The sequence below is a fragment of the Oryctolagus cuniculus genome, chromosome 17 (genome assembly GCF_051225735.1).
Source record: "Oryctolagus cuniculus isolate XC-2025 breed Fujian yellow rabbit chromosome 17, ASM5122573v1, whole genome shotgun sequence".
Taxonomy (NCBI): Eukaryota; Metazoa; Chordata; class Mammalia; order Lagomorpha; family Leporidae; genus Oryctolagus; species Oryctolagus cuniculus.
In genome coordinates, this window is record NC_142883.1 from 41,385,660 (window position 1) to 41,411,625 (window position 25,966).

Genomic DNA, 25,966 nt, shown 5'->3' on the forward strand with positions numbered 1-25,966 from the left:
CTGTTCATGTTCTTCATCATGAAACAGTTAAATATATTCCGCTTTGACTATCAAGCTTTGCTAACAAAAAAAAAAAAAAAAAACTTATGAAATATTCAGCATGTTCTGGGAAATGTGTCATTATTTTTCTCATACGTGTGGAGCATTCAGTTTCTACTAATGAGGAGACATGTAGTGGCTTTAAGCTTTTTTCTTGTTTTTCTTTCAGTAAGTACAGAATATGAATACCTTTAATAGACATAAGACCCTCCCCAAAGAAATGAAACCTAAGTAGAAAACTAAACAAAATATGGACAATCATGAGAGAGGGAGAGAAAGAAGGGGAAGAAGGGAGGGAGGAAAGGGGAGTAGAAAGGTAGAGAAGAAGGGGATAGGAAGGCAGGCAGGCAGGAATGAAGGAAGAAAGGAAGGTAGGTTAGATAAATAAGGAAGGGAGGGAAGAAGGAGAGAGAGAGAGAGGGAGAGAGAGATAGCCAGCCTACCAGTAACACTCCTACATCAGAGTACCTGGGTTTGATTCTTGGCTCCAACTCCTGACTCCAGCTTCCTGCTAACGCAGACCCTGGGAGGCAGCGGTGATGGCTCAGGTACTTGGTCCCTGCCGCGCACGTGAGAGACCTGGTTGGAGTTCCTGACTCCTGGCCATGGCCTGGCTCAGCACGCACTGCTGTGGGCATTTGGAGAGAGAACCAGTGCATGGAGGACTCGTGCTTCAGCACTCACCCTCTCTGTTAATTAATTTTTAAAAAGAATAAGAACCAGAGTCTGTGTTTTCACCTATCTAGGATGAGGATAAGCTTTGCTTTGCTTTATTTAATCACTTGGTGTTGCTGAGTGTGTATGCACTGCTGGTGTGACAGTGGGTTGGAGGGCTGGCATGTGGCACAGTGAGGTAAGGCACAGCTTGTGGCACTGGCATCCCATACAGCCCTGGCTGCTGTAGGCATTTGGGGAATGAACCAGCAGATGGGAGATCCCTCTCCCTCTCCCTCTCCCTCTCCCTCTCCCTCTCCCTCTCCCTCTCCCTCCTCTCCTCCCCTCCCCTAATCCCTACACTCCTCCCTCTCCCTCTCTTTGTCATTGTATCTTAAATAAGAATAGTTCGGTAAAAAATTTCTGGAAAATAATTTAGCACTATATTTCTAAAATAATTAAAAATTTTGTTTAATCCAGTCATATACTTCTAGAAATTAATTAGAAAATTCTTAAGAAATATGTACAGTTTTAGATGTAAGAATTTCCTTTGCAACATTTATTATGAAAGTGGAAAATAATGGATAATCTTTTTTAAAAAGATTTATTTATTTATTTGAAAGTCAGAGTTACACAGAGAGAGAAGGAGAGGCAGAGAGAGAGAGGTCTTCCATCCACTGGTTCACTCCCCATCTGGTCACCCATCCAAAGCAAGGAGCCAGGAGCTTCTTCTGGGTCTCCCACATGGGTGCAGGGACCCAAGGCTTTGGGCCATCTTCGATTACTTCCCCAGGCCATAGCAGAGAGCTGGATTGGAAATGGAGCAGCTGGGACTCTAACCAGTACCCATATGGGATGCTGACATTGCAGGCGGTGGCTTTACCTGATATACCACAACTCCAGCCCCAGTAATGGATAATCTTAAATGCTATGAAAATAGTTATGTAATTATGATACATTTGTAAACAAAAAACTAACCATTTATAGTAACAATGTAAAGAAGCTGTCCCATCAAAAGTATTCTTGATAAATGCTAAGTAAAGTATGTTACAAAAAAAATGTCCAATATCATTCCATTTTAACCACACTATTGTGTGATTCAAAGGTAGTTCAAAAGTACTTAAAAATTCATGGAAATGCAGATTCTTGTTTAATTTTTGTTTTAATTTTTGATTTGAGTAGCAGAGAGTTTTCTTCTACTGATTCACTCCCTAATGCCAGCAGTGGCTGGAACTAGGCTGGGACTAGAAGCCAGGACATCAGTCCAGGTGTCCCACGTGGGTGGCAGGAACCCAGTGACTTAAACTATCCCTGTTACCTCCCAGGGTCTACATTACCAGGAGACTGGAGGCAGGTGTTGAATCCCGGTATTCAAAAATGGGACTTGGATGTCTGAGCCACTAGGCTAAATGCCTACCTGCACCTCCTCTTTCAATCCAATTATTCCACAAACTTTCTGAAGTAGCTGCATATTCACATGTATGTACACGTTCCCATTACACGTGCTCCAGAGGAACTTGAGTCATTGTTGGGGAGCCTTATTTGTAACTAAAGATTGCTACTTTCATTCAGTGGTTTTAATGCTGTCAGACATCCCTGTTCAAATTCATTACCATAATAAGGATCCATATTTTTTAGAAAATTTCATTTCAAACCAAGATGTTTACTAGTTGGCTATCCTGAGTTGTTTGTATTGTATTATATGAATAAGAAACCAAACCTTCCTAGAAAGCATATTGGTGACAGATATCCTCCAGGGAACTGAAAATACTCGGTCAAGCATTTGTCATTTGTTTTATTTACTCATTTGAAAGGCAGAGCGACAGAAAGATTCCCATCTGCTGGTCCACTCCCAAAATGGCCACAGTAGCTAGACTGGACCAGGATGAAGCCACTGGAGCCAGGAACTCCATCCAGTTCTCCTGATGTGTGGCTGGGGCCCAAGCACTTGTCTGTCGTGCACTGCTTTCCCAGGTACATTAGCCGGGAGCTGGATCAGAAGCAGAGCAGCAGGGATTCATGCTGACACTCAGACGTGGGATGTGGGCATCCCGAGCCGTGGCCTAACCTGCTGCCCCACAACATCCACCCAAGTGTTTGGAATTTAAATGCAGGTTCACAAAGTACTTTATTCATAAGTTCATTGTAGTTTAAATAAATAGATTCCAAATGGGCAGAACATAGAATTACAATCACATTATTTCAGTCTAAAATTTTAAGGAACAATTTCTATTATAAATATGTGTTTATTGGGCCAGTGCTGTGGCGCAGCGGGTTAAAGTCCTGACCTGAGGCGCCAGCATCCCAGTGCCGGTTCTAGTCCCAGCTGCTCCTCTTCTGATCCAGCTTTCTGCTGTGGCCTGGGAAAGCAGTAGAAGATGGCCTAAGTCTTTGGGTCCCTACACCCACGTGGGAGACCCGGAAGAAGCTCCTGGCTCCTGGCTTCAGATCAGTGCAGCTCCCGCTTTTGCAGCCATCTGGGGAGTGAACCAGCGGATGGAAGACCACTCTCTCTGTCTCTACCTCTCTGTAACTGCATCTTTAAAATAAATAAAATAAATCTTAAAAAAAATATGTGTTTATCAGGAAATGTATTTTAAAAGTAAAGAAGGTGATAACATTACACATCATGTCACAACTCCTGACGTCTCTTCCCAGTCTTTGTTCCTCTCTCTTACACACTGAGGCCACACTGTGCGCACTGTAAGCGGCCCTCCAGGGTGCACTTTAGCAGGGTTGCAGTTCTCTGCCCCTCAACCTTCTGGGCTGCTTTCCTTGACTCCAACCTACACAGCGTTGTGATCTTATTATTAATCAAGTCATTCCTCTGTTGAGAAACCCTTAAGTCACCTACAGAATTCAGCCCAGCCTCTCCCAGAGTCTGGCTCCCAGCAGCCGCACACCCTGCTACGGCACAGCCCAGCAGCCTTGCCTGCGTCCTGTTCCCTGTCAGTGGTCTGCTCTCCCACACTGGCCTTCCACACGCTGTTTGCCTTACTTTCTGGGTTCTTCATGTCACACTCCATCCCCCACACAAATCCTCCTGGCCAGAGCAGTCTAAATAAAGCCCTGCCTGCTTTTTTTTTTCCTTCAATATTTATTTATTTATTTAAAAGGCATAGTTAAAGAGAGAGGGAGACAGAGACAGAGAGATCTTACATTTGCTGGTTCACTCCCCAAATGACAACAGCCTGGGCTGGGCCGGGCCAAGCCAGGTCAGGCTGAAGCCAGGAGCTCCATCCCTGTCTTCCATGTGAGTGGCAGGGGCCCAAGCACTTGGAACATCTTCCATTGCTTTCCCAGGTACATTAGCAAGGAGCTGGATCAGAAGTGGAGCAGCTGGGATTCGAACCAGCACCCATATGGGATGCTGGTGTTGCAAGCAGTTGACTTAACCCAGTATGCCACAGTGATGGCCCCAGTCTCTGCTGTTTTGACCAGAACTCATTGTCAGTTGTCTACATCTCTGTGAAACAGTGACTTCCATGGGAGGCTGGAACCCTGCTATGAGTTTTAGGATGTGGGTTTACCCTCACTTCTTTTATCTGTGAAATGATAGGATTGAATGTGGGCACTTCTGTCCCCATCCGGGGTATGGTAGGCAGTGGGTAATTTGTTACCAAAAGATATTGATTGTGAATGCATTATTTTATATGTAGGAGCTTAGGGTTATTTCTGTAAAATTTATGCCTCCTTTCTTAAGTGGACAAGAAAGCTATGTCTCTGGGGTTGTCTAACCCCTGGAGCAGGCCACAGGTGTGAGTGTGCCCCTCAGGTGTGCTGTGGACGATCTCCCAGTTGTGTGATTTACAAGTCTTCAGCTCACCACCTCCTGGTGGATCCTGTAATCCCTGCAGTCTCTGTCCAGGGTGCAAGGCTTAGGTCACCTGTTACTTGGGCACATGTGTCTGGTCTCTTGAGCTAGATTATAAATGGCTGCGGGAAGCAGCCCCTTTGTGTTTGATTATGTTTGACACAAAGCCCCCATGGCGTGAGGCCCTGCACATGGTGGCCCTGGGTAACACTTTATCAGAAATGTAATTCTGCATTATTAGCACAATGTAGGAGTTTGCTCTGGATTTCTAAAGTCTCTTATTAGCCATGTTATGTATGAAAGCAAAGTGTTTGTGAATACTTGGGAGCTGTTCATATGTGCATTCAAATGAAGTACTTTGGTATTGCCAAGCAAATGGAGTAATTAGTAGGCACAAGAGTTATTCCCAGCTGGGAAAGAAGCTTCGCAGTTTTACCTCTGCTGCCAGAGTTAAAGATGACAAACTTCTAGATAATTTCTATACTCTACTGGTGCCTCACCAGTGGATGGTGCTTGGCCTTAATCAGCCACCAGGCACCTAGGCTCCAGCATGAGCTCCAACACTTATAGGATGATATACGTGGGCCTTGCTGTGCCTGAGTTTCTTATCTATAAAAGGGGAATAAAGTAATACCCATCTTATTGTGTAGTTGTATTAGATGAGCTAAAATATTCTTTGAACACTTGGTCAAAGCAGGTCACATCCACGGGGTGTGATCCATGGAAATCAAGAGAGAAGAAGTGAGTATTTGCTGGAAAAGAATATAACATAGCATAGGTTGTTATCTGTAGATGACAATAACTTTAAATTAGTAATATATTTATTTGGCATAGGGAGAAAAATCTAGCACTAGAAGTAAAGTTATTTAGTAATGGCACAGTTTTCTGTAGTTCTTATTTGATGACTGGCTCAAGGAGCTAAGACTATAGTGGCCTTAGTGTGGTCCAGTAAAAACACTCCTTTATTTTCATTTTTACTATTTATTTGAAAGGCAGAGAGAGACAGACCTCCCATCCACTGATTCACTCCCCAAATGCTCCAGCAGCTGGGACTGGGCCAGGCCGAAGCAGGAAGCCAGAAACTCAGTCCAGGTCTCCTACATGGTTGACAGGGACCCAAACATTTGAGCCATCACCTGTTCCCTCCAAGGGTGCACTTTAGCAGGAAGCTGGGGTTGGGTAGCAGAGCTGGGACTCACACCCAGGCACTCTGATTCGGGTGCCAGCATCCCAAGCAGTGTCTTAGCCAATGCCAAGTGCCCAGCTACACGCACCCTTCAGGTGACAATGCCCGGAAACCTGTCCATGATTATTTAGAGGAAAAACCTCTGCAGATGTGGGTACTCTGAGACTCCCTTGGGCTACCTGGCTCCTGTTGCCATGATATAGTGACTGTGGCTCTCACAGAGGTGTGAAAAAGAAGCAAGCGTTTCCTGCCCTGTGGGGGAAGAGAGGGTCTATGGGCAGCCTCACCAGAAGAGCAGGGCCAGCAGCTGTGCCAGAGCCAGCGCCACCTCGGTCCTGGTATCTTCACGCGTCAGGAGCTCGGAAAAACTGGTTCTTCTGAGGAATCTAACCAAGCGTCGGGTCCTTATTTATAACTTGGAATCTGATTTTGGCTCACTGGAGAGCCAGCATATAATATTTGTGTATTTGAATATGATAGAATTTCCCAGCCTTGTTTTTCCCCCTTTCCTCTCACTCCAATAATAGAGGAATTATATTATCTCCCAAACCCAGCGAGAAAAGGAATGATACACAATCTGGAATGAACCAGGAAGCAGAAACTTAATTTAGAATATTCGCATTTCCCTCACTTAAGCTGAGGATTTTACATTTTCAGTGAAATTATTTTAATGGAAAAGGAATAGTCAATGAAAATCAGACTCTTTCATGCATCAGGTTGCTCGTTGGCAAACAGGAAGCAGTTTTTGCAAGTTCATGCTCATTCACGCTAGACTGCTGTAGAACCATCAGCCATTAGCGTTGGTTTGGAAATTCTGCTAAGATTTGGGAACTGCATGACAGCTGCAGGTGCTTTCTTCCCGGAGCATTTCAGATCTGCCCGGCCCAGGCTCACAGTGTGAGACGAGAGGAGCTGTCCGTTTCTTTTCACTCTGGGGTTCCTGAGCTGCTCTTGGGTGTGAGGCTCTCCCCAGGGCCTTTGGACAGATGAGCGAGGCTTCTTTCAAATGCAAGACATTTAGTCTGTTCCCACCAACCACCATTCCTGCAGCATGGGTGTACTTTTTAGAAATACAGTGGTGAACAAAGTTGAAATAATCTTTATCCTCCTGCAGCAAACATTCCAGTCAAAGAGCAAAACAGGGCCTAAGTGAATGGGTAGATAACTGGGAATTGTGAGTTATGAAGGAAAGGAGAAGCCGAGTTAGGCAAGGGAGATGTATTATAGAGAGCGTGGTTGGGGAAGATCCCTCCAAGGAGCGGCTGTGAAGCTGAGACCTAAAGAACGTGAGGGATTTGACCCTAGAACAGTTCAGGGAGCGAGGACGGGAGCTGGGCACACGCGCAGGCAGGGGACTACGGCGAGAAAGAGCTTGAACCTTGGGAAGCCTCTTCAGCGGGATCACTGCGAGTGCCTGCTCCCTGCTTTCCAGCGCTGTGGCACGTCCGCCTCTTCCCAGCTCAGTGCAGCACAGTTGATGTCTCTGCAAGGTCTCAGCTGGAGTGTCAGCTGGGCCTTCCGCAAGGACACCTGGAGGGCAGCTGTAGAAGAGTGCCATGAAATATTGATCACAAGCCAGTCAAGAAGAATGGAGAAAGACCAAAAGGAAGGGTAGGTTTTGATGATCCAAGAATATTTCCATGGTTCACACACACAAATAGTTGCTGAGGCAGTCTAATGCTGGCGTTTATTTGAAAAGCAGTCTGATTTGTTTTCTGGATTCAAGGTCTACATTTCTGCCTTGGCATCAAGTTACTGATTTACTTTGAGTGATATATTAAAATGTCTAATTCATATCTTTTCATTATAGCTTAGGCTTTTTGTAATCAGATAACTTGTTTAGATGTATTCATCCACCTCTATTCTCTGATTACTTTCTTTTAAAAAAAAAAAAAAAGACTTATTTATTTGAAAGTCAGAGTTACACAGAGAGAAGGAGAGGCAGAGAGAAAGAGGTCTTCCATCCAATGGTTCACTCCCCAATTGGCCGCAACAGCTGGAGCTGCACCAATCTGAAGCCAGGAGCCAAGAGCTTCCTCCAAGTCTCCTACATGGGTGCAGGGGCCCAAGGACTTGGGCCATCTTCTACTGCTTTCCCAGGCCACAGCAGAGAGCTGGGTGGGAAGTGGAGCAGCTGGGACTCGAACTAGCGCACATATGGGATGCCAGTACTGCAGGCAGCAGCCTTACCCACTACGCCACAGCGCCGGCCCCTTCTCTGGTTACTTTCTATTCACTTTTTACACTTTTGTGTGAGAGGAGACATTTTAATTTTTTAAGATTTGTTTTATTTATTTGAAATGCAAAGTGTTAGACAGATCTCCCATCTGCTGATTCACTCCCCAAATGTCCACAAGTGCTGGGCTGGGCCAGGCCAAACCCAGGAGCCACAAACTCCATCCAGGTCCCCAACATGGATGGCAGCATCCCAAACACTTGGATCATTCCCCCACTGCTTTCCCAGGCGCATTAGTTTGGAGCTAGATCAGAAGCAGTGCAGCCAGGACTCGAGCTGGCCCCAGAGAGGAAGTTTTTGTGAACATTTCTGATATTCACCCTTCTTAGTGTCTGATCAGGTAGAAGGTGGCTGAGATTCAGCCCACTCATGTAGAAGTGAACCATTGCCTGTTGTATTCCTTCGCCCACAACTGATAAGTCATCTGTATTACAAAGAACCCGCGTGTTAGTGGACATTTCACACATGTGAAAGTTTGTATATCTACTGGAACAGGAACAACCCGTTGCCACTCATGGAGTGATGGTAAAATGAAGGTGGGCTCCTCATTGGAATTGAGTCTCCTGTGCCCACACATCACCCTACAACTTGCATTCTAACAAAACCATGCATTGTATGGGCACATAGCAACAGCAAGAGAAGATTTCACAGGCAGAAACAGCATTCTTGCATAAACATTTAAAACTTCCATTTCTTAAAAAACACCACCGAATCACAATGTGTTCCGTTGCAGAAGCAGAAAATGTGATTCAGTCTAGCACCAAGGGTAACAGGAGTTGGAGTCACCCAACAGGGAGCCCTGTCGGCCTTCTCCTGGGTCCGCTTCCTCCTCAGTCTGGCTCCCCCTGGTGGCTTCTAGCAGTTTCAGCAGTCATGTTTTCTCCGTATTGAGGGAATCTCTCCTAGACATCCTTGGGTGTTGTCTCAGAAAAGTGAGGTATTTATGTTTTTGTGTTTTCAGAATCCTGCCAAAACCCATCCTGCAGCAGGTGCTGACAGCAAGATGGGTCACCTGCGCGGGAGACCAGGTTGAGTTCTGGGGTCTGCGTTTCAGCCTGGCTCAGCCCAGCTGTTGCAGGCATTTTGGAGGCAAACCAGCAAATGAGAGATCTCTGTTTCTCTCTCACTGCATTTCAGATAAATGAAAAACAAATAAAATTTTTTAAAAATTTCTCACGTTTTATTGGTCTGAACCAATCACCATGAACAGGAAATGATAAAATGCTAAGAAATTTTTGTGACTGTAATAAAAGGTTAGCTTATTTTCATGATAACTAGCTTAAAATCATTATGTAAAATTATGAACAAGCGATAGACAAAACAGGGAATGAAGAGACAATTCACAAAAGAAAAAATTCAAATAACTAGTGATTTTTTTAAAGTTGCATAACACTAATAATGCAGTTTAATCATAGCAACAGTACATATTCTGTCAATCAGCTGGTTCTTCTTCACTATTTGCATGTTAATTCTCTTTATTCACATGGTAGATTTTAGAAACAGTACTTCAATATACGGCAGTTGAAAATATGAATGGATCACAGCACTTCTATTTTTAGAGCTTTTTCATAAATCACTTGTATGCTTAAGTTATTATACTAAAATGTTGCAATTGCAAAAAAACAAATCAAAAATACCAAAAATATCTCACAACAAGGAACAAGGGTCTGGTTGACTAAGTTATATGTGGATCTAGCTCAGTCCTGCAAGACGACTCAGAATTACATTATAGGAGACCACTTGATCCCATGGGAAAATGTTGACCCTACTGTGGTTTGTCCCCTGTGGTTCATGTGCTGGAGGCTTTGTCCCCTGTGTGGTGGTCTTAGGTGGTGGAACCTCTAACAGGTGGGGCTATTACAAGGTAGTTAGGCCATAAGGGGCATTAATGCTGGTCTCATGGTCCAGTCCCTGCCCATTCTTTGGCTTCCTGTCTTGCCTGCTGTATGATCTCTCTATATATCTCTATTTCTCCCCCCTCCACACACACACACACACACACACACACACAATACTGTCCACCCTTAGCTTCACCAGATGCTAAACAGACAGGGCTACCCAGTCTCAGACTTTGAGCCTGCAAAGCTGTGAATTTCTGTAGTACCCAGTTTCAGGCATTTTCTTATAGTGACAAAATATAGACCAATACAGCATTATAAAGCATTTTATGATTACTATGTGAGTATGAACTCATATATGATTATGATTACTATGTGAGTATGTGAGTTTGAATTCAGTTTTGTATAAAGCGTGTAGGCAAACAGAAAAATAAATATTTGGGGGCTGGTATTATGACACAGCAGGTTGAACTGCTGCCCACAGCATCAGCATCCCATATCGGAATGCTAGTTCCAGCCCTGGCTGCTCTGCTTCCAATCTAGCTCCATGCTAATGCACCTGGGAAGGCAGCAGAAGATGGTCCAGGTGCTTGGGCCCTTGCACCCATGTGGGAGAGCCCTCACTCCTGGATTTAGCCTGGCCCAGCCACTGAGGCCATTTGGGGAATGAGCAGTAGATGAAAGATATAGATCTCTCTGTATCTCTACCTTTCAAAAACCTTTTAAAACCTTTAAAAATAAATAAATGCATTTCAATGCATAGCATATTTTAAGGAACAACTTATTTAGGGCAGTATTCCATAAACTGCATCAAAAGATTATTGACAAACCAGAAAAAAATAATTAAAACACCAGTGACAGAAGGATGATTCTCTTCCATTTATAAAGAGCTTGTACGCATCAGTGGAAAAGCCAAAAGAAGTGGGTAGGAGATATAAATATGCAGTTTACCAAAAGACTTACAAGTGATGGATGAAATGTGTTTACTTTTTAAAAAGTGGTGAAAAAGTATTGATATTTCTGTTGACATCCATCAAAATATGTTCCAACTTGATTGTTACACAACTAAGAAGCTTCAGTTTTCAAATACTGTGTTATAAGACTTTTTTGGGGGGGAAGAAATGGATGAGAGAGGTTTTCCAGATTGACTGTACAAGGTTATGTGTTTGGTAGGGTTTTCAGTATTCTAGTTATGGCTGTGTGTGCAAATACAAAACCTCAGCATCACCAAGCATCACCAGCATGTCACTGTTAGATTTCTATAGAGCAGTGAGTTCTTTCTTCCTTTCTCTTTTTTTTTTCTTTCCATTTATTTATTTATTTATTTATTGTTACATATGCAAAAGGCAAAGTGACAGGGAAAGAAGGAGATCTTCCATCCACTGTTTCACTCCCTAAATGCCCACAACTGCCATAGGTTGGCCAGGCTGAAGCCAAGGCCAGGAACTCTATCTGCTTCCCCATATGGGTGGCAGAGATCCAAGTACCCAAGCCATCACCAGATGCCTGGCAGTATGTGCACTAACAGGAAGCTGGATTAGAAACGGAGTAGCCAAACTGGAACTCAGATATAGGAAGCAGGCATCCCAAGTGGCAGTGCAACCTGCTCCACCACAACACCTGCCCCATCATGTCCTTCTTTCTTTATCTTTATTTTTTAAAAAATATTTATTTATTTTTGAAAGTCAGAGTTACAAAGAGAGAAAAAGAGAGAGAAAGGTCTTCCATCTGCTAGTTAACTCCCCAAATGGCTGCAACAGCCAGAGCTAGGCCCATCAGGAGCCAAGAGCTTCCTCCAGGTCTCCCATGTGGGTACAGGGGCCCAAGGACTTGGGTCATCTTCTGCTGCTTTCCCAGGCCATAGCAGAGAGCTAGATCAAAGTGGAGCAGCTGGGACTCAAACCAGCGCCCATATGGGATGTTGGCATTACAGGCAGTGGCTTTACCTGCTACGCCACAGCGCTGGCCCTATTTCTTGCTTTATTATCTTGTTATTCCAGCATAAGCTACTTATTACTCTGATCACTTCTCTTACCTACTATTACAATCAACCATGCACCCAAACAGTGCAGGTTTATTCCCTAAGAAATATCTTTTTTTTTCCTTTTCATAACTTAGATAACCGATAATGGCCCTCATAGTTTCTTTGTTTTGTTTTGACTTGTATCATGTAAACTGGCACCCTTGAAAGTGTATCTGACCTTAGTAAATGTACCTTTTCTTATCCCACCATTCCCTCTTATATCAATTTCAAAGAAAGGAAAATGGAGATGGGAAGCCTACTTGATGTTTGCCCTGAGTAACCAAGGGGCCTCTTCTAGATGTTTGCCTTCCCCCAGGATCCTGAAATCCTTTCAGGAGGCATCTTGCCTGTGTGTCACTCTGACAGTGAGCACTGGCAACCGATGGATGATGGGGTGCCAGGCTGCGTAGAGGAGCCAGCACAGTTGTCCATCTCCTGCAGCCAGAGCCAGGCTTCCAGCAAGAGCTGGGAATGCAAAGTGCATTTCTCTGTGGAAGCATAGGCTTCATGGGGCTGCAAAATGATTGTTTTCCAAAACCACGTGTTTGCCCGCAAACCTATTGATGTATGCCTTAAAGAAGCTTAGGACAAGATACTCCCTGCTCTTTGTGGTGAATTATTAGTAAAACAGCACAGTACAAATACATGTTGTAGATAAATGCTTTTATAATACTGCTCTTAATGGATGTCAAGTGTCTGGCACAGGGCATGGCACATAAAACTGAAGTGATGTTTTCTTCCCCTTCTCTGAGGGGTAATAATGGTCTCCATGGCCAGCATTGTGGCCCAGGAGGTGAAAGCCTTTGCTTGTGGTGCCAGCATCCCATGTGAGAGAGCTGGTTCAAGTCCCAGCTGCTCTACTTCCCATCCAGCTCCCTGCCAATGCACCTGGGAAGGCAGCAGATGGCCTAAGTTCTTGGGCCCTGGCCACTCATGTGGGAGACCTGAGATGAGATCCTGGTTCCCGACTTCAATCTGGTCCAGCCAGTTACAGAGAGAAGGAGGGAGATGTAGAGCTCTTCCATCCACTGGTTCACCCCCAAAATGGCTGCAATGGCCAGGGCTGACTCAGGTTGAAGCTAGTAACCAAGAGCTTCATGCAGGTCTTCCATGTGGATGCAGGGGCCCAAAGACCTGGGCCACCCTTCGCGGCTTTCCCAGGCACATTAGCAAGAGCGAGATTGGAAGTGGAGCACCCAGGACTCCACCCGGTGCCTGTATGGGTTGCTGGCATTTCAGGCGGCAGATCAGCCCGTTACACCACAACGCCAATCCCTGCTATATGCTCTTAGACATCGTCTGCTATGCCAGTCTCCATTAATAGGTGGAGAACCTGGGGCCTGTGAGTTTATTTGCCCAGGTCCCAGCAGGGGTGGGAGATGCTGGCCTCTGCCTGCAGGGTAGGGCTCTTCGCCACACCCCTACAGAGGCAGGCAAGGAGCTGTCCATCTCTGTGGTGCTGGACTTCCCTGAGACAGCCCCGCTGTCTGAGGCTAAGGAATTCCAGCTACTTTACATGGCCTTTGCACTGTTGTGGTGCTGGATAGCACCTTACCTCTTAAGGAATTGGTCCTAGTTATTCCTGTCTCAGAGGCATCCTTACCTTGTCCTGGGATACTGTAGTGTCTGCTCTGTCCTTCGTGTTCCCCATAGAAACCACACATACAGCAGGCCTGTGGCAGGTGCTTGCAGGAGGAACCAACACTGAATTCTAGATCCATCCCTAATTGTGACAGTAATATCCTCCACATCAAGAAAAAGTGAAAAGGGAAAATCTCCAAATGCCAGTGGGTTTTTTTTTTTGCAAATACACAACAATATTTCGAAATTAATAATGTTAACACAAACGTAAGTGATACATGGACATCCGTTTGCCCCCAAAGCAACTAAGAATTAATGAGTGTTTAATGTGCCACTGGTCCTCCTACAAAGAGTTCAAAAAGTTGTCAATTTTTAAGTGCTACCAAGATTTTCCCAAAGCTTTTCACATCATTTTTTAAAACTATCCTTTTTTGACAAGTGCTAAATAGAGTTAACTCAGTATTGTTAACTCTAATTTCATGGCATTGCCAAAATATTAAATCATATTTTCTTCCATCACAGATGTCTCCCCAAACTGTGATTTCAGTGTTATTAGAAATGTGACTTGCCAAGCGCTGTGGCTCACTTGGCTAATCCTCCGCCTGCGGTGCTGGCACCCCAGGTTCTAATCCCAGTTGGGGCGCCGGATTCTGTCTTGGCTGCTCCTCTTCCAGTCCAGCTCTTTGCTGTGGCCTGGGAAGGCAGTGGAGGATGGCCTAAGTGCCTGGGCCCTGCACCTGCATGGGAGACCAGGAGGAAGCACCTGGCTTCTGGCTTCTGATTGGCGCAGCGCCAGCCATAGTGGCCATTTGGGGGGTGAACCAACAGAAAAGGAAGACCTTTCTCTCTGTCTCTCACTATCTAACTCTGTCTGTCAAAAAAAAAAATGTGACTTGTGATTTCCAGCAATGGTTCCCCCAGAAGTTAATGAAGAAAGTCTTAAATAATAAAGAAATTTATTATCTTTGCAACTATGATTTAAGCCCCAAAATTTTCAATATGTGGTGACAAACCATGGTCTACCTTTTGGTACACACATCAGCTACAGAAGACAGACTTGTTTAATCTCAGTGGCCATGTCTCTGCTCTTATTGTCAGAATTCCATGAAACTGTTCCTATCAACACAGCTGAAATTAGACCGATGCAATTAGAAAGAGGTCATACCCGATTCAAATAATTGGGAATTATCTATCTATATATGAAGACTACAACAGTTTGGATTATGTTTGGAACCAAGCCTTGTGTTAATCCTTGTAACAAGTCCAAGGCTGTCATTCAGAGAGAAGTCTGATACAGTCGTCATTGCTTCTATGTATACCTCAAGCTACTTTAAGTGTGATGCTCCGGGAGATCACAAGATCTATTCTTGGAGCTGGACCAAGCTGAGATGCAGTTTATTGTTTACCAAATGACCCAGAACCTCATCTGCACCTCAGCTTCCTCCTGTATAGAGTGCTCAGAACATCTACCTGTTGGAGCACCAGGAGAATTAAACGAGATGGCATGCATAAATCCACTGTTGACGTGCGCACGTGGCCAGCCTTCCCTTCTCCCTCCTCAGCAGATGCTGCACTCACTTGGTTCTGTAATGTATGTTTCTCTCTGCAGGACCAGGACTAGAGTAGGCACGTGAGGTGCTCCATTCTGATGTAAAACTTAAGGAGGTGCCAAAAATGTCATCAAGACAAATAATACTTTCATGCAAAAATGTTTTAAAAATCAAAATGCAAAAATAAATTCATGATGAACAAAAGATCAAACTTTTAAATAAGGACAAAATCTGTACAATGGGCTTTTGTCATTTTTGCCTCAAGCTTGAATATAGCCCAGTATCTTTATATGTAACTCCAGAGTAAGTTAATATGTGAATTAACTTTGCATCCTTAGCCACCTGTTTCTAATCTGTTTAATTAGGCTTGGCTAATTTACATACTCATAAATTTGCCATAATTTTTAATTTATGAGATATACTTGCCAGTATTGAAAAAATACAAGTACAATAAAGTCTTTAGAACAATAGTCCATTTTTTAAGTACAATCATCACTCTTGCTTATATAAAATTGCTAAAAATATTTTGTAGTTGCTCTTCTCTATCCCTTAGTGATATGTTTTAAGTTATTTTTACTTTGAAATAATTACAGAGTTACAGAAAAGTTGCAAGATTAGTATCAAGAAGTCCCATACCTGCCTGCAGGTGCTCCAAATATTAAGCTTTCACTTCAGTTTTCATGCTTGTCCTTTGGTTTTCTTGTTCTCCCTCACACTCTGTGTGTGTCTTTCTGTGTCTGCTCACAGAGGAGAGATGTTTGGAGTACAGAAATATTTATGTGTATACAAATTGGCCTTTTAATTATTTGAAAGTAATTTGCAGACTTAATTCCCCTTTACTCCTAAATATTTCATGTGTCCTAAAAACAAAACATTCTTTGCCAGAGCTCCCACGATCAGGAATTACCAGAATCAGGAATTAAGAATGTTAGAATATTCTTTAACAGTACTCAGTTCAGGAAAGCGTGTCTTTCCTGACAAATGTGTGTGTCTTAGCTTTAAAAAAAAAGACAAGTACATTGTCCCATTTCTCTTTCTACTTTGACTTTTTAAAAACTATAAATTTTGGTTTTTAAAATTTTTATTAACCTGTAATACACATTTTTATGAGGCAAGGTGCAATATCACAACTCATGAATACACCGTAAACTGATCAGCTCAGGCAGTTAGCATTCCCACTGCCTCTTGTTTGTGTTTTAGACCTTCCCAGCCCCTCTCTTCCAGTTCTTCCATGGTGCACCGTGCACTGCTGTGAGCTGGGGCCCCCTCACTGCCGCGTCCCTATCTCACTGCCTTGCTGGGACCGCCTCACTCCATCTCACTGCCTCGAGGTGCCTGTTGACAGCCTCCCTGGAGCTCCACGCCCTCCCCGCACCCTGCAGCCGCTATTTAGGTTTAGACCGGCCTTTTCCACCTTGCACACATGAACGAGCGTGTGCAGTGTCTGTCTGTCTGTGTCTGGCTTATTTCCTTTAACGTAATGACCTGCATTTCCATTCATTTTGCTACAGCTGTCAGGATTTTTTTTTTTTTTTGTGGCTGAATAATGTGTGGAGGACCACATAGATACAGCTGTCAGTCACATTTTCTTTATCCACTCATCCATCAGTGGACACTTGGCTGTTGTGAATACTGCAATGAACACAGATGTGAAAATATCCCTTTGATAGGCTGAGTTTGTTTCCTTTGGATATACACCTAGAAGTAGGAGAGTTGGGTCATGTGGTGGGAGTATTTTTAGATTTTTGTTAGGACCATCCTTAATGGTCTCCATAATGGATATACTAATTTGCATTCCAGTCAGCAGTGTGTAAGGGCTCCCTTTTCCCCATATTCTCACCAGCATTTTTCGTCTTTTTTATAATAACCATTGTATCTGGAGTAAGGGGAAACCTCACTGTGATTCCGATTTCTGTTTCTTCGAAGGCTAGTGATATTGAGCATCTTTTTCTCGTGTGTGTTGGTCATTTGTATTTCTTTTGAAAAATGTCTGTTCAGATCCTTTGCCCATTTCTTAGCTGTATTGTTTGGGTTTTTGTCATTGAGTTGTTTAGTTCCTTATATATCCCTGAATGTTGATCCTTTGTCGGATGCAGAGTTTGCAAAGACTTTCCCCCGTTCTGTTGGGTGACTCTTCACGCTGTTGATTGTTTCCTTTCTGCGCAGGAGCTTCTGAGTTTGATATAATTCTCTTTGTCTAGTTTTGCTTGTGTTGCTTATGCTTTTGGAGTGCTACCCAAAACATTGTCAGCTACACCGATGCCTTGAAGGGTTTCCTCTATGTTCTCTTCTAGTAGTTTCATAGTTTCAGACCTTACATTAAATTTAACTCTTTGATCCACTTTCCACTTTGACTTTTAATTAGTTTAGAATTCTGTATACAACTAGAGTAGCTTTCCATAGTATATAGTTATTATTTATTGTGTGAGTAATTCTGTTATTTTGCTTTAATTTAGTGTTTTCCAAAAACCTGATACTTCGGAAATTATAGAGGAAGAGCGACCTTTTCTCTGCCGTCCTACAGGCAGTGCCTGGAGCCTGCAAATTTGACAAAAGGCAGATTAACAGGAGGAAAGACAACAGTTTTTACTGCTATTAAGATTGTATTTGTACAGAAGCTTCAAAGAAAAGAAGTGAAAAACAGGCAAAAGCCATATGCATTAAATAATTGCCAGGCTAGTGGATCTGGACAAGATCATGTATAAAATGTACATAATTCTAAGTGAAGAATACTAAGTCAGCCACCTTGGCTTAGTCTTGCAGACCCAGGCAAGGCTGCTGGAGCCGTCCGTTCTGAATTAGTTTCCACAGACACACACACATCACCAGCACAGCCTGTAGTGAGCAGACTCACATGAGCTGCGTCTGTGTATGTGTCTTTAGTTCGATGATTTCATATTTTTTATTGACTAACAATTTGCTTATCTCATGGCTCCTTAGCTTTCCCCTAGGTCATCACAAAGCATCAGTAAGGTATCTGTAAAGCCAGGTAATTCTCTGTCAGGAACTGTGCTGCCAGCCCGCCCGGTCTCTGCTGCATCTGTTCTTCTTGGGGCATTGTATCCTGCTGTTCTGGTGAAACATGGGAACCAGCATTTTCAAAACAGTACACCGGGTCTTTATTCATCTTGTTCCTCATGACGACACTTGAGCAGAGGAGAATACCTCGGGGAAATTTTTCTGTCTTTCCATCTTGCTCTAAAATAACTCTTCGAAGAGGCTGAGTCTTCATTAATCCATCATGAAATTTCCCAGAGCGGACACAGCTGTCATGTTCTAAATCTGATGAGGTACGTGGCTATTTTAAAGCTAAAGTTGGTGAGTTTTTTCAGTTTTCTCAGAGTTCAACCTGGTACCTAAATAAATGCTCCCCTAACATAGCCACAGCCACTCATTATCAGCCATGAATTAAATAACTGGGGAGGGAACTTAGAGAAGAAACGGAAGACAGACACTCCCACGAACTCTCCCTAGGCAAGGAGGGCCTAGGGAACCGGGACACTGCACTCGTGAAGGATGCTGGCTGTGGAAGCTGAGGGGACCCATCTCCGAGCACAGAGAGCCGTGAGAAGGACAGAGAGCCCAACACCAGAGCCCAGGATAGAGCAAACGTTAAGAGATGTGGAGAATCAAGGAGAGAAGGCAGGGAAGGCCGAGACCACAGTGGGGGCGTGGTGACCTGCTTCTCCATGGGCACCCCCGGCGCCTGTGAATCTCCAGCACGCTCTGGCACTTTGCTGACCCAGCTGTGGCCGTGGAAGGCCTGACCCCTGAGGAGCTCTGCACCAGAGGAAGAGATGGCGCCTTAAAGCACCCAGTTACACCCAACCACTCACAGCACCTGGGAATGGGCAACAAGGGGATGCAATTCGATGGGCAGAAGCGCAGTGGACGCGACAGACAGGACGCAGCGACATGGCTTTAGGAGCGCGTGAACAGTGGTCGCTCCCTAAGCAGATGGAAATGGAGCCAAAGCCTCGAGACGTGTGGGAATGAGGCAGGCCCGCAAGAGCCGTGGGAAGGACCAGGCACCTCTGTAGGTGGGCAGAGGCCAAGGCTGGAGAAGGCAGTCGGGTCAAGATCTGTACCAAGGAGACTCCCAGACGACCTCCCTGCCCCGCAGCTCACGACTGCCACAGACGCATTCCTGCTACAGACACTGACCCAAGAAGTGCTGCCGTGGGGTGGAGACGGCCAGGCACCATACTGAACCAAGGATCTTCCGTGACAGTATAGACACCAAGGAGCAAGCCCTCCCGCTCTCCACCCGTCTTCTCGCTGCGGACTCTGGGACCCCTCACAGGTGGCCCACCCTCACCTCCTCACCCACCACGCAGCCTGCCCCCAAGAAAGCATGGACACAGAGCTTGTCACTGCCCAGTGCGAGGGGATGGCTGGGGACCTCCAGGCATTTGAAGAAGGCCCCTGGCACAAAAGCCTGAGACCAAGACAAGTGGAAGAAGAGGCATGGAACAGGCACCACGCAGTTGGCAGTGTCAAAAACAAACCGAGAAGTCGTATTCTCAGAGAGCAAGTGAGATGCTGCCCTTGTGGGACAAGCACAACGTGCTTTCAGAAGGAGTCTTCCGAGAACAAGGGTGAACTCCTGAAGATGGAACACGTGAGAGCCAAGATGAAAGATTCCGTATCAGGCTTGGAGGGTGAAGCTGAAAACGTGCCTTCGTTTCACAGACAGCGCCAAGTGGCTGCGATGGCCTCGGCGCTGTTCCGGGCAGTGGAGCGGCATCAGTGGGGGGAGAGATGGACCTCTCTAACCTAGCGGAGCTTAGTCCCTGGAGGAAGGAGCTAAGGACACAATAAGTGAGAAGGTGTTAGTGCTGGGGGGAGGAGCGAGGCTGGAGCCTGAGGAGGATCTGGAGGCTGGACTAGCTGGAGGGCAGCGAGGGGCCATGTGAACAGTAGGGAGGGCCAGGACTGCTGCCACTGGAGCAGGCACAGAGGCAAGCATGTTTGCCAGGTGGCCTCTGGGGGAAGAGCCTTCCAGGCAGAGGGAACAAGTAGCACAAAGGCCCTGAGACAGAGGCGCCAGGCCCGTGCAGGATAGAGCAGAGGGTGGGAGCAGGCAGTGAGGTTGCGAAGGAAGCAGCAGCAGATCCCCTGGGGCTAGCGATGGCTTTTACTCGCTGGGAAGTGGAGAACCAGGCACTGCAGAGTCAGTCTGACGGGGTCTGGCCCCGGTTCCAGCAGGCTTGCTCTGGCTTCTGTGTGAGCATGGCCTCTCAGTAGCAAGGGGTGTGCAAGGCTTCTCCAGCTTCTCTGCCTGGACCTCAGCTGTGCCCTCCAGCGCTGTGTGCGCCTGCCCTTCTGTCTGGTGGCTGCTCGCCCTCTTGTGCCCTGCACTTCCCTACACCTTGGGGCCCAGGATGCACCCCTCCCTCAGCTCCGCCCCCTCTCAGGTTCCTATCCTATAGCACACACACCACCTGGCTGTTTCCATGTAACTTTTTTTAAAAGATTATTTTTTATTTATTTGAAAGGCACAGTTAGAGAATCTTCCATCTGCTGGTACACTCCCCATGGCCGTAACAGCCCAGGGCTCCCAGGCCAGAGCCAGGAGCCAGAAGCTTCTTCTGGGTCTCCCTCATGGGTACAAAGGCCCAATCACTTGGGCCATCCTCCGCTGCCTTCCCAGGCATATTAAGAGAGCACTGGATTGGAAGTGGAGCAGCTGGGACTTGAACCAGCACTAGCTGCACCCGCTGCGCCACAGCACCAGCCATTCATTTACAGTGTTAATATCATCTCACCTTGGGCCCCTTTTGGCTCCCGTGTTGTTGGTTGAACCCCTTAGGTGTATGCAAAAGAGTTCTAAGCGTTTGTTTGTTTTTTGAGCATAACATTGCATTTTGCTTTCTAAAATACTGTCCTCACACAGTCATCTCCTGAGGTAAGCTTTGTGTGGCTTTTGAAAAACCCAGCCATTGAAGCTGTTTTAACCAAAGCAGGGGGTGGGGCGGGTGTAGACAATTGATGAGACAGTTAAGGCACTGCATGTCCCAGCTCCAGTCCCTATCCTAGCTTCCTGCTAATGCACACCCTGGAATGCTCAAGGAGTTGGGTCCCCGCCATTTATGGAAAGGCCTGGTGTGAGTCTCAGCCCCTGGTTCAGCCTGGCCCAGCCCTGGCTGTTGTGAGCATTTGGGAAGTGAACCAGCAAATAGGAGTTCTATCTGTCTGCCTCTCTGTCTCTGTCTGTTTCCCTTCCTCAAAAAAAAAGGGGGTGGGGGAATGGGGAAGTGAAGGATTGAAAATTCTTCCTTATACCTTAAATTCCAGCCTGCAGACCCTGGGTGGGAAAATCAACAACAACCCTCCCCCAACAAGTACACATGACTTTTATGAAAGTGTAACCTACTAAAACCAGCTATGCTTAGATGATTAGGAAAAATACATAAATCCTTCTTCCCAAAGAATCCTTTTCCTCTTTAGTTTTTCAGTGCTACTCTGTGATGTTAAAAACTAAATAAGTAAAGCTCAAGGGACTTCTGATGAATCAATGATACAGTTGCAGGCTCACAAAAATACCCCCCAACTCCCTGCCAAACTGCATGAGATTAACAAATATCAAATGTAAAAACCACAAAGAACATGCCATCCATCCTGAAACCGAAAAGAAAATCAAAATCAAAATAAAACCAAGATTCCAACTTCCTTCTATACACTTTGAGAAATGTCACTCAGGAAAAGGAGAGTGGACCAAATTGGAGACTAAGATGTGGAGCAGTACCGCAGGGCATCTGAGAATCAGCCTGAAATGTTCCGGAAGGAAGGCCTGGAATACCCCCACACACACACCCCAGGGATCCTTGCTTCCTCAGGGAGAAGAGTCAGCGAGGTTTCCCGTCTTTTCTGCCTCTGATTTATCCATCAGTGGGCAGGGAATGGGGAAAGCACCTACTGGCAGCCATCATTATAGCCGAACCAAGAGAAGGTTCCCCTGGACATGGGAGTAGAACCCACAGCACACCCTGTTTGTGTCCTCAGAACTAAGGAACAGCCTCAATGGCAGCTCCCTCTCCACTCCTCCAGGGCAGCTGGAAGACTAGATAAAGCCTCTAATCCATGGCCATCCAATCTGCATTAAAAGTGAATAAAACAGGGACCAGTGCTATGGCAGAGGTTAAAGCCACCACCTGCAGCGCTGGTTTGAGTCCTGGCTGCTCCACTTCCAATCCAGCTCTCTGCTATGGACTGGGAAAGCAGTGGAGGATGGCCAAGTCCTTGGCCCCTGCACCCTCATGGGAGACCCGGAGGAAGCTCCTGGCTCCTGGCTTCAGATCAGCCCAGCTCCAGCTATTGTGGCCATCTGGGGAGTGAACCAGTGGATGGAAGACCTCTTTCTCTCTGCCTCTGCCTCTGCCTCTCTGTAACTCTGCCTTTCAAACAAATAAATAAATCTTTTTAAAAAAGAAGGAGGAGAGGGAGAAGAAGAAAATAGCACAGCCTACTAAAGATGAAGACTAGGCTTCCAAAGAGTCATAACAATTCCTGCCTACGGCACTCTGACCACACACCAAGCATCTTTCTGTTCTATGTGTATCAACTCCACTAATACAACAGTACTATAAGGCAATCTCCACTGTCCTCCTCATTTTGCAAATAGGAAAACCAAGGCATGGAGAGGTTACAAAGCTCACCCAAGTCTACCCTGCCCTCAAGGAGGGGACCAGGGTTTGAACTCAGGCCTCTGTGTCCAGAGCCTGTTCCCAGCTGCTCTGTTCCTGTACTCCTCTGCAGAGGCAGGCAACAATGTAGGCAACTACTTGTACTCTCCAGGACATGAAAGAGGACAGAATGTACTAGCTGTGCACCTGTTCTTGGAAGCTACAAGAGGGAAGAACAACCAGAAATCATGGATCCAACATAGGAGAGTAGAGTAGCTCAAGAAGCCCCAGGATAGGAACTCTGCGGCAGATCTCAAGGCACAAGGAAATAAGCAATATCAAAGAAAAAGGTTCAGCCAATGCACTGGCCACTTGGAGAAAAGTATTGCTGATCATTTGATGGCGCTGTAAGAGCAGCTGGCAAAAAACAGCAGTAGGTACAAGGAAACTGAAGCAGATTTTTTTAAACAAGATGGTTATTAACAGGTAAAAACAAATCTACATGATAAAGCAAAGGAAAAATAAGTAAACCCCTTAGCAAAGTGATGAGCCAAATTTATATGATATATAATATAATACACATGTGTATATATGTATTATGTCAGTTATTCACTATGCATATGATGTGGTTATTGTATGGAATGTAAACACTATTGACTTACAAGTTTTGATGTAACCACTGCTGGGACGATAGACAAAAATGATGGTGTGAGAGCCAAATCTCCACCTTCTATAATTTGGACAGTATCCCAAAGAATCAACCAAAAATCACATTCTGTGTATCATTTATGAAAGTGACAGTCAGTAACAGAAGATGCAGCTAGAATACTTTGCATGGAATCAGATGTGAGCAGGGTGGTTGGTTTGGGTGGGCAAGGGAATAGGCTATTTTCTGTTATAAGCGTTTTTATACCCTTATTTTTTTCAAATACACAAAATCAAAGTGAACTAACAACACAGATGAAATGTGAACAGTTGCCCCAAAGTTGCATTAAAAAGCATGTATAAGATTGTTTTTTTAAAAATTACTTAAGAACCTAACCAAAAACATTTTTAAAAGAAGCTCTACAAAACACTTATTGAAAATTAAAGATTGATTTTCTATATAGATGTGGTTCCATGGAATCTTAATTCTTCCCTTCCCCTTAAAAAGAGATAGAGAGAGAGGCAGCCACAAACAGTACGAAACTTTAAAACTGTGTGTTGTCAAAAGAATTGAACCACATACTTACTTCCCCCCTCTAATTGTATTCTTTTGGGTTTTCAAGATACTAAAGAAGGGACCTTTATTTTAGCACTTGGGTGGAGGCGTCACAAAGCCATCTGTGGGATGGATCCGCCGCAAGGAAGAGAGCCATGCCCACTAAAAACGGTCGCTGTGCTCAGGCACGGGAGATGAGGTCGTTTTCGTTGCCTAGTGGTCTTTAAATCTTCTGGGTAGAGGCAAGCTGCAGACCCCATCACAGATGGCATATGTGCCAGGCTTCCCTTATGTGTTGCCTGCAGCCAGATCCGTGTTGACTGCGCAGCAGGCTGGAAGGAAGCACAGAGCAGGCACGTGGTGCACACGCAGGAGCCTGCATGAAGATGAACCTCCAACGACTGCGCAAAGAGGCTCGAGCCTTTGCAAGGGCAGTCGATGAGCGCAGATGGAGATCTAAGAAATGAAAGAGACCTGAGGGAGTCTGGAGGAGCCACACTGAGGACTGGGGTTGGGAGGCTGAGAATCTGGGCCCTAAAAGTCCAGGGACAAGGAAGGGGAATGATGCAGGAGTTTAGGTAGCAGCATCGGCATCCACTGGAGTGTGACCGGGACTGTGCACACACCTCCCCAGGGACACAAGCAGTGTGCGCAGCAGGGTCTCTGCTGGAGGGAATCCTGGGAGAAAGCCAGTTCAGGGGGGAGGGGCGGTGACAGGCGGAAGGTGACATCAATTCCATCTTGCCAGAGAGGTCGAGAAAAGTGGACACCTGGACCAAAGAGCCCGAAGAAGTGTTAGTGTCTTGTCACGCTTAGATGAAGCCAACGGGGAGATGTTCATATGTCGTCTGATTGGTTTCTGGACCCTGAAAACGGGTAGTAAAGATCCGTGTGATCTTGGCGATCCCTCTTAGGCTTTCCCCAGGAATGCGTCTCAGTTCTTGGGAGTTGATGCCCTGCCTGGGGAAGGGGCCGCACAGCGCGACTCCACGTGACCTTTCTCTAGGGGCTGGTGTGTGTGTCCCGTGTCACGGCAGGCTCCACAGGAGAACTGCCTGTGTCTGTGGCATTTGATCCTGGCTCCTCTTGCTTTCCTTCACCATTCCTAAAAAGTTTATCCAAAGATGTTTGCAGTTTGGCTTTCTTCTTTTCCTGACAGTGAAAGCTAACCCAGGACTCTACTTCAAACAGTGCACACTTGTGGGTAGTGCAAGGAGCAGGTGGACAGTGGGAACCCAGTGATCGCTGTGCCTCCTCGCGCCATCTGTTGGTGGCAGGTAGAGCTGCCAGGCCCTGCTGAGTGCATCCGAGAGGCTTCCCTCACGTCAGTCATCCACCACAGAGCCAACCAGTCAACATTTTCTTTCTCTCTGCTGCACAGGTGTGGCGGGGCACCCTGGCCCGCATGCGGTACAGGAGGACCAAGGCAGCTCTGACGATACTCAGGTACTACCGGCGCTACAAAGTCAAGTCCTATATCCACGAGGTGGCCAGCCGTTTCCACGGTGTCCGGACGATGAGAGACTATGGGAAGCACGTGAAGTGGCCCACCCCTCCCAAAGTGCTTCGCCGGTTCGAGGAGTACCTACAGGCGATTTTCAACAGGTAAGCGCTCCTTGGCACAGGCCATACAAGGCCACAATCCCGAGGCCTGGATGGTGGCTCAGTCACTTGCCGTTATGACCTTTGCCGTTGCCTTCTGCCTTCGCTTTTGTGGCTTTTGCTTCCAAAGGGCCTCTGCTCAGCTCACAGAATGTGAACGGTCCATTTATCTCTCTTGCAAGTAGGTGACAGCCATGTGCCACCTTTTGGAAATGAGCCAATAGTGCCACTCTCTGTTATTAGCAAACAATGGCTGTGGCTTTAAATCCCCTCGCTTGGCTCGCAGGAGAAAGCTCCTCAGTGTGACAGCTCTGGGTCCTGCTGAGCCTCACCTCCACACGGGCGGGCCTGCTTGGTGCTGGGACCCAGGCAGAGAAGTCGTTTTTAACATTGCCCATGTGACCTTGAGGAGGGAAACAAGCTGGCTGTTAAATAAGTGAACACCCATGTAAAATGTGGGCCTGTCCAGCCGATCTTCATTTCTTTATAACGTGCCCTGCATCTGAGTCTGCCCTTTCAGAAGGCCTTTCCCGTGCCTTTTGGACTTACTTGGTGCCAGCACGCGCCAGACATGCAGCCATCCCTGGGTGTGCACGAGAGATAAGTGCCAGGACCCC

General features: G+C 45.9%; 1 protein-coding gene across 4 annotated transcripts in view; it reads left to right on the forward strand.

Moving 5' to 3' along the window:
* Positions 1–25,966, forward strand: part of MYO1D (myosin ID) — a 341,376-nt gene that overhangs the window by 176,183 nt on the left and 139,227 nt on the right. For all 4 annotated transcript variants that reach the window (XM_051824625.3, XM_089317415.1, XM_089317416.1 and 1 more), the window contains one exon: positions 25,129–25,352. In XM_051824625.3, the coding sequence (XP_051680585.1) occupies positions 25,129–25,352 (224 nt within the window). The remainder of the gene's footprint in view (positions 1–25,128; positions 25,353–25,966) is intronic.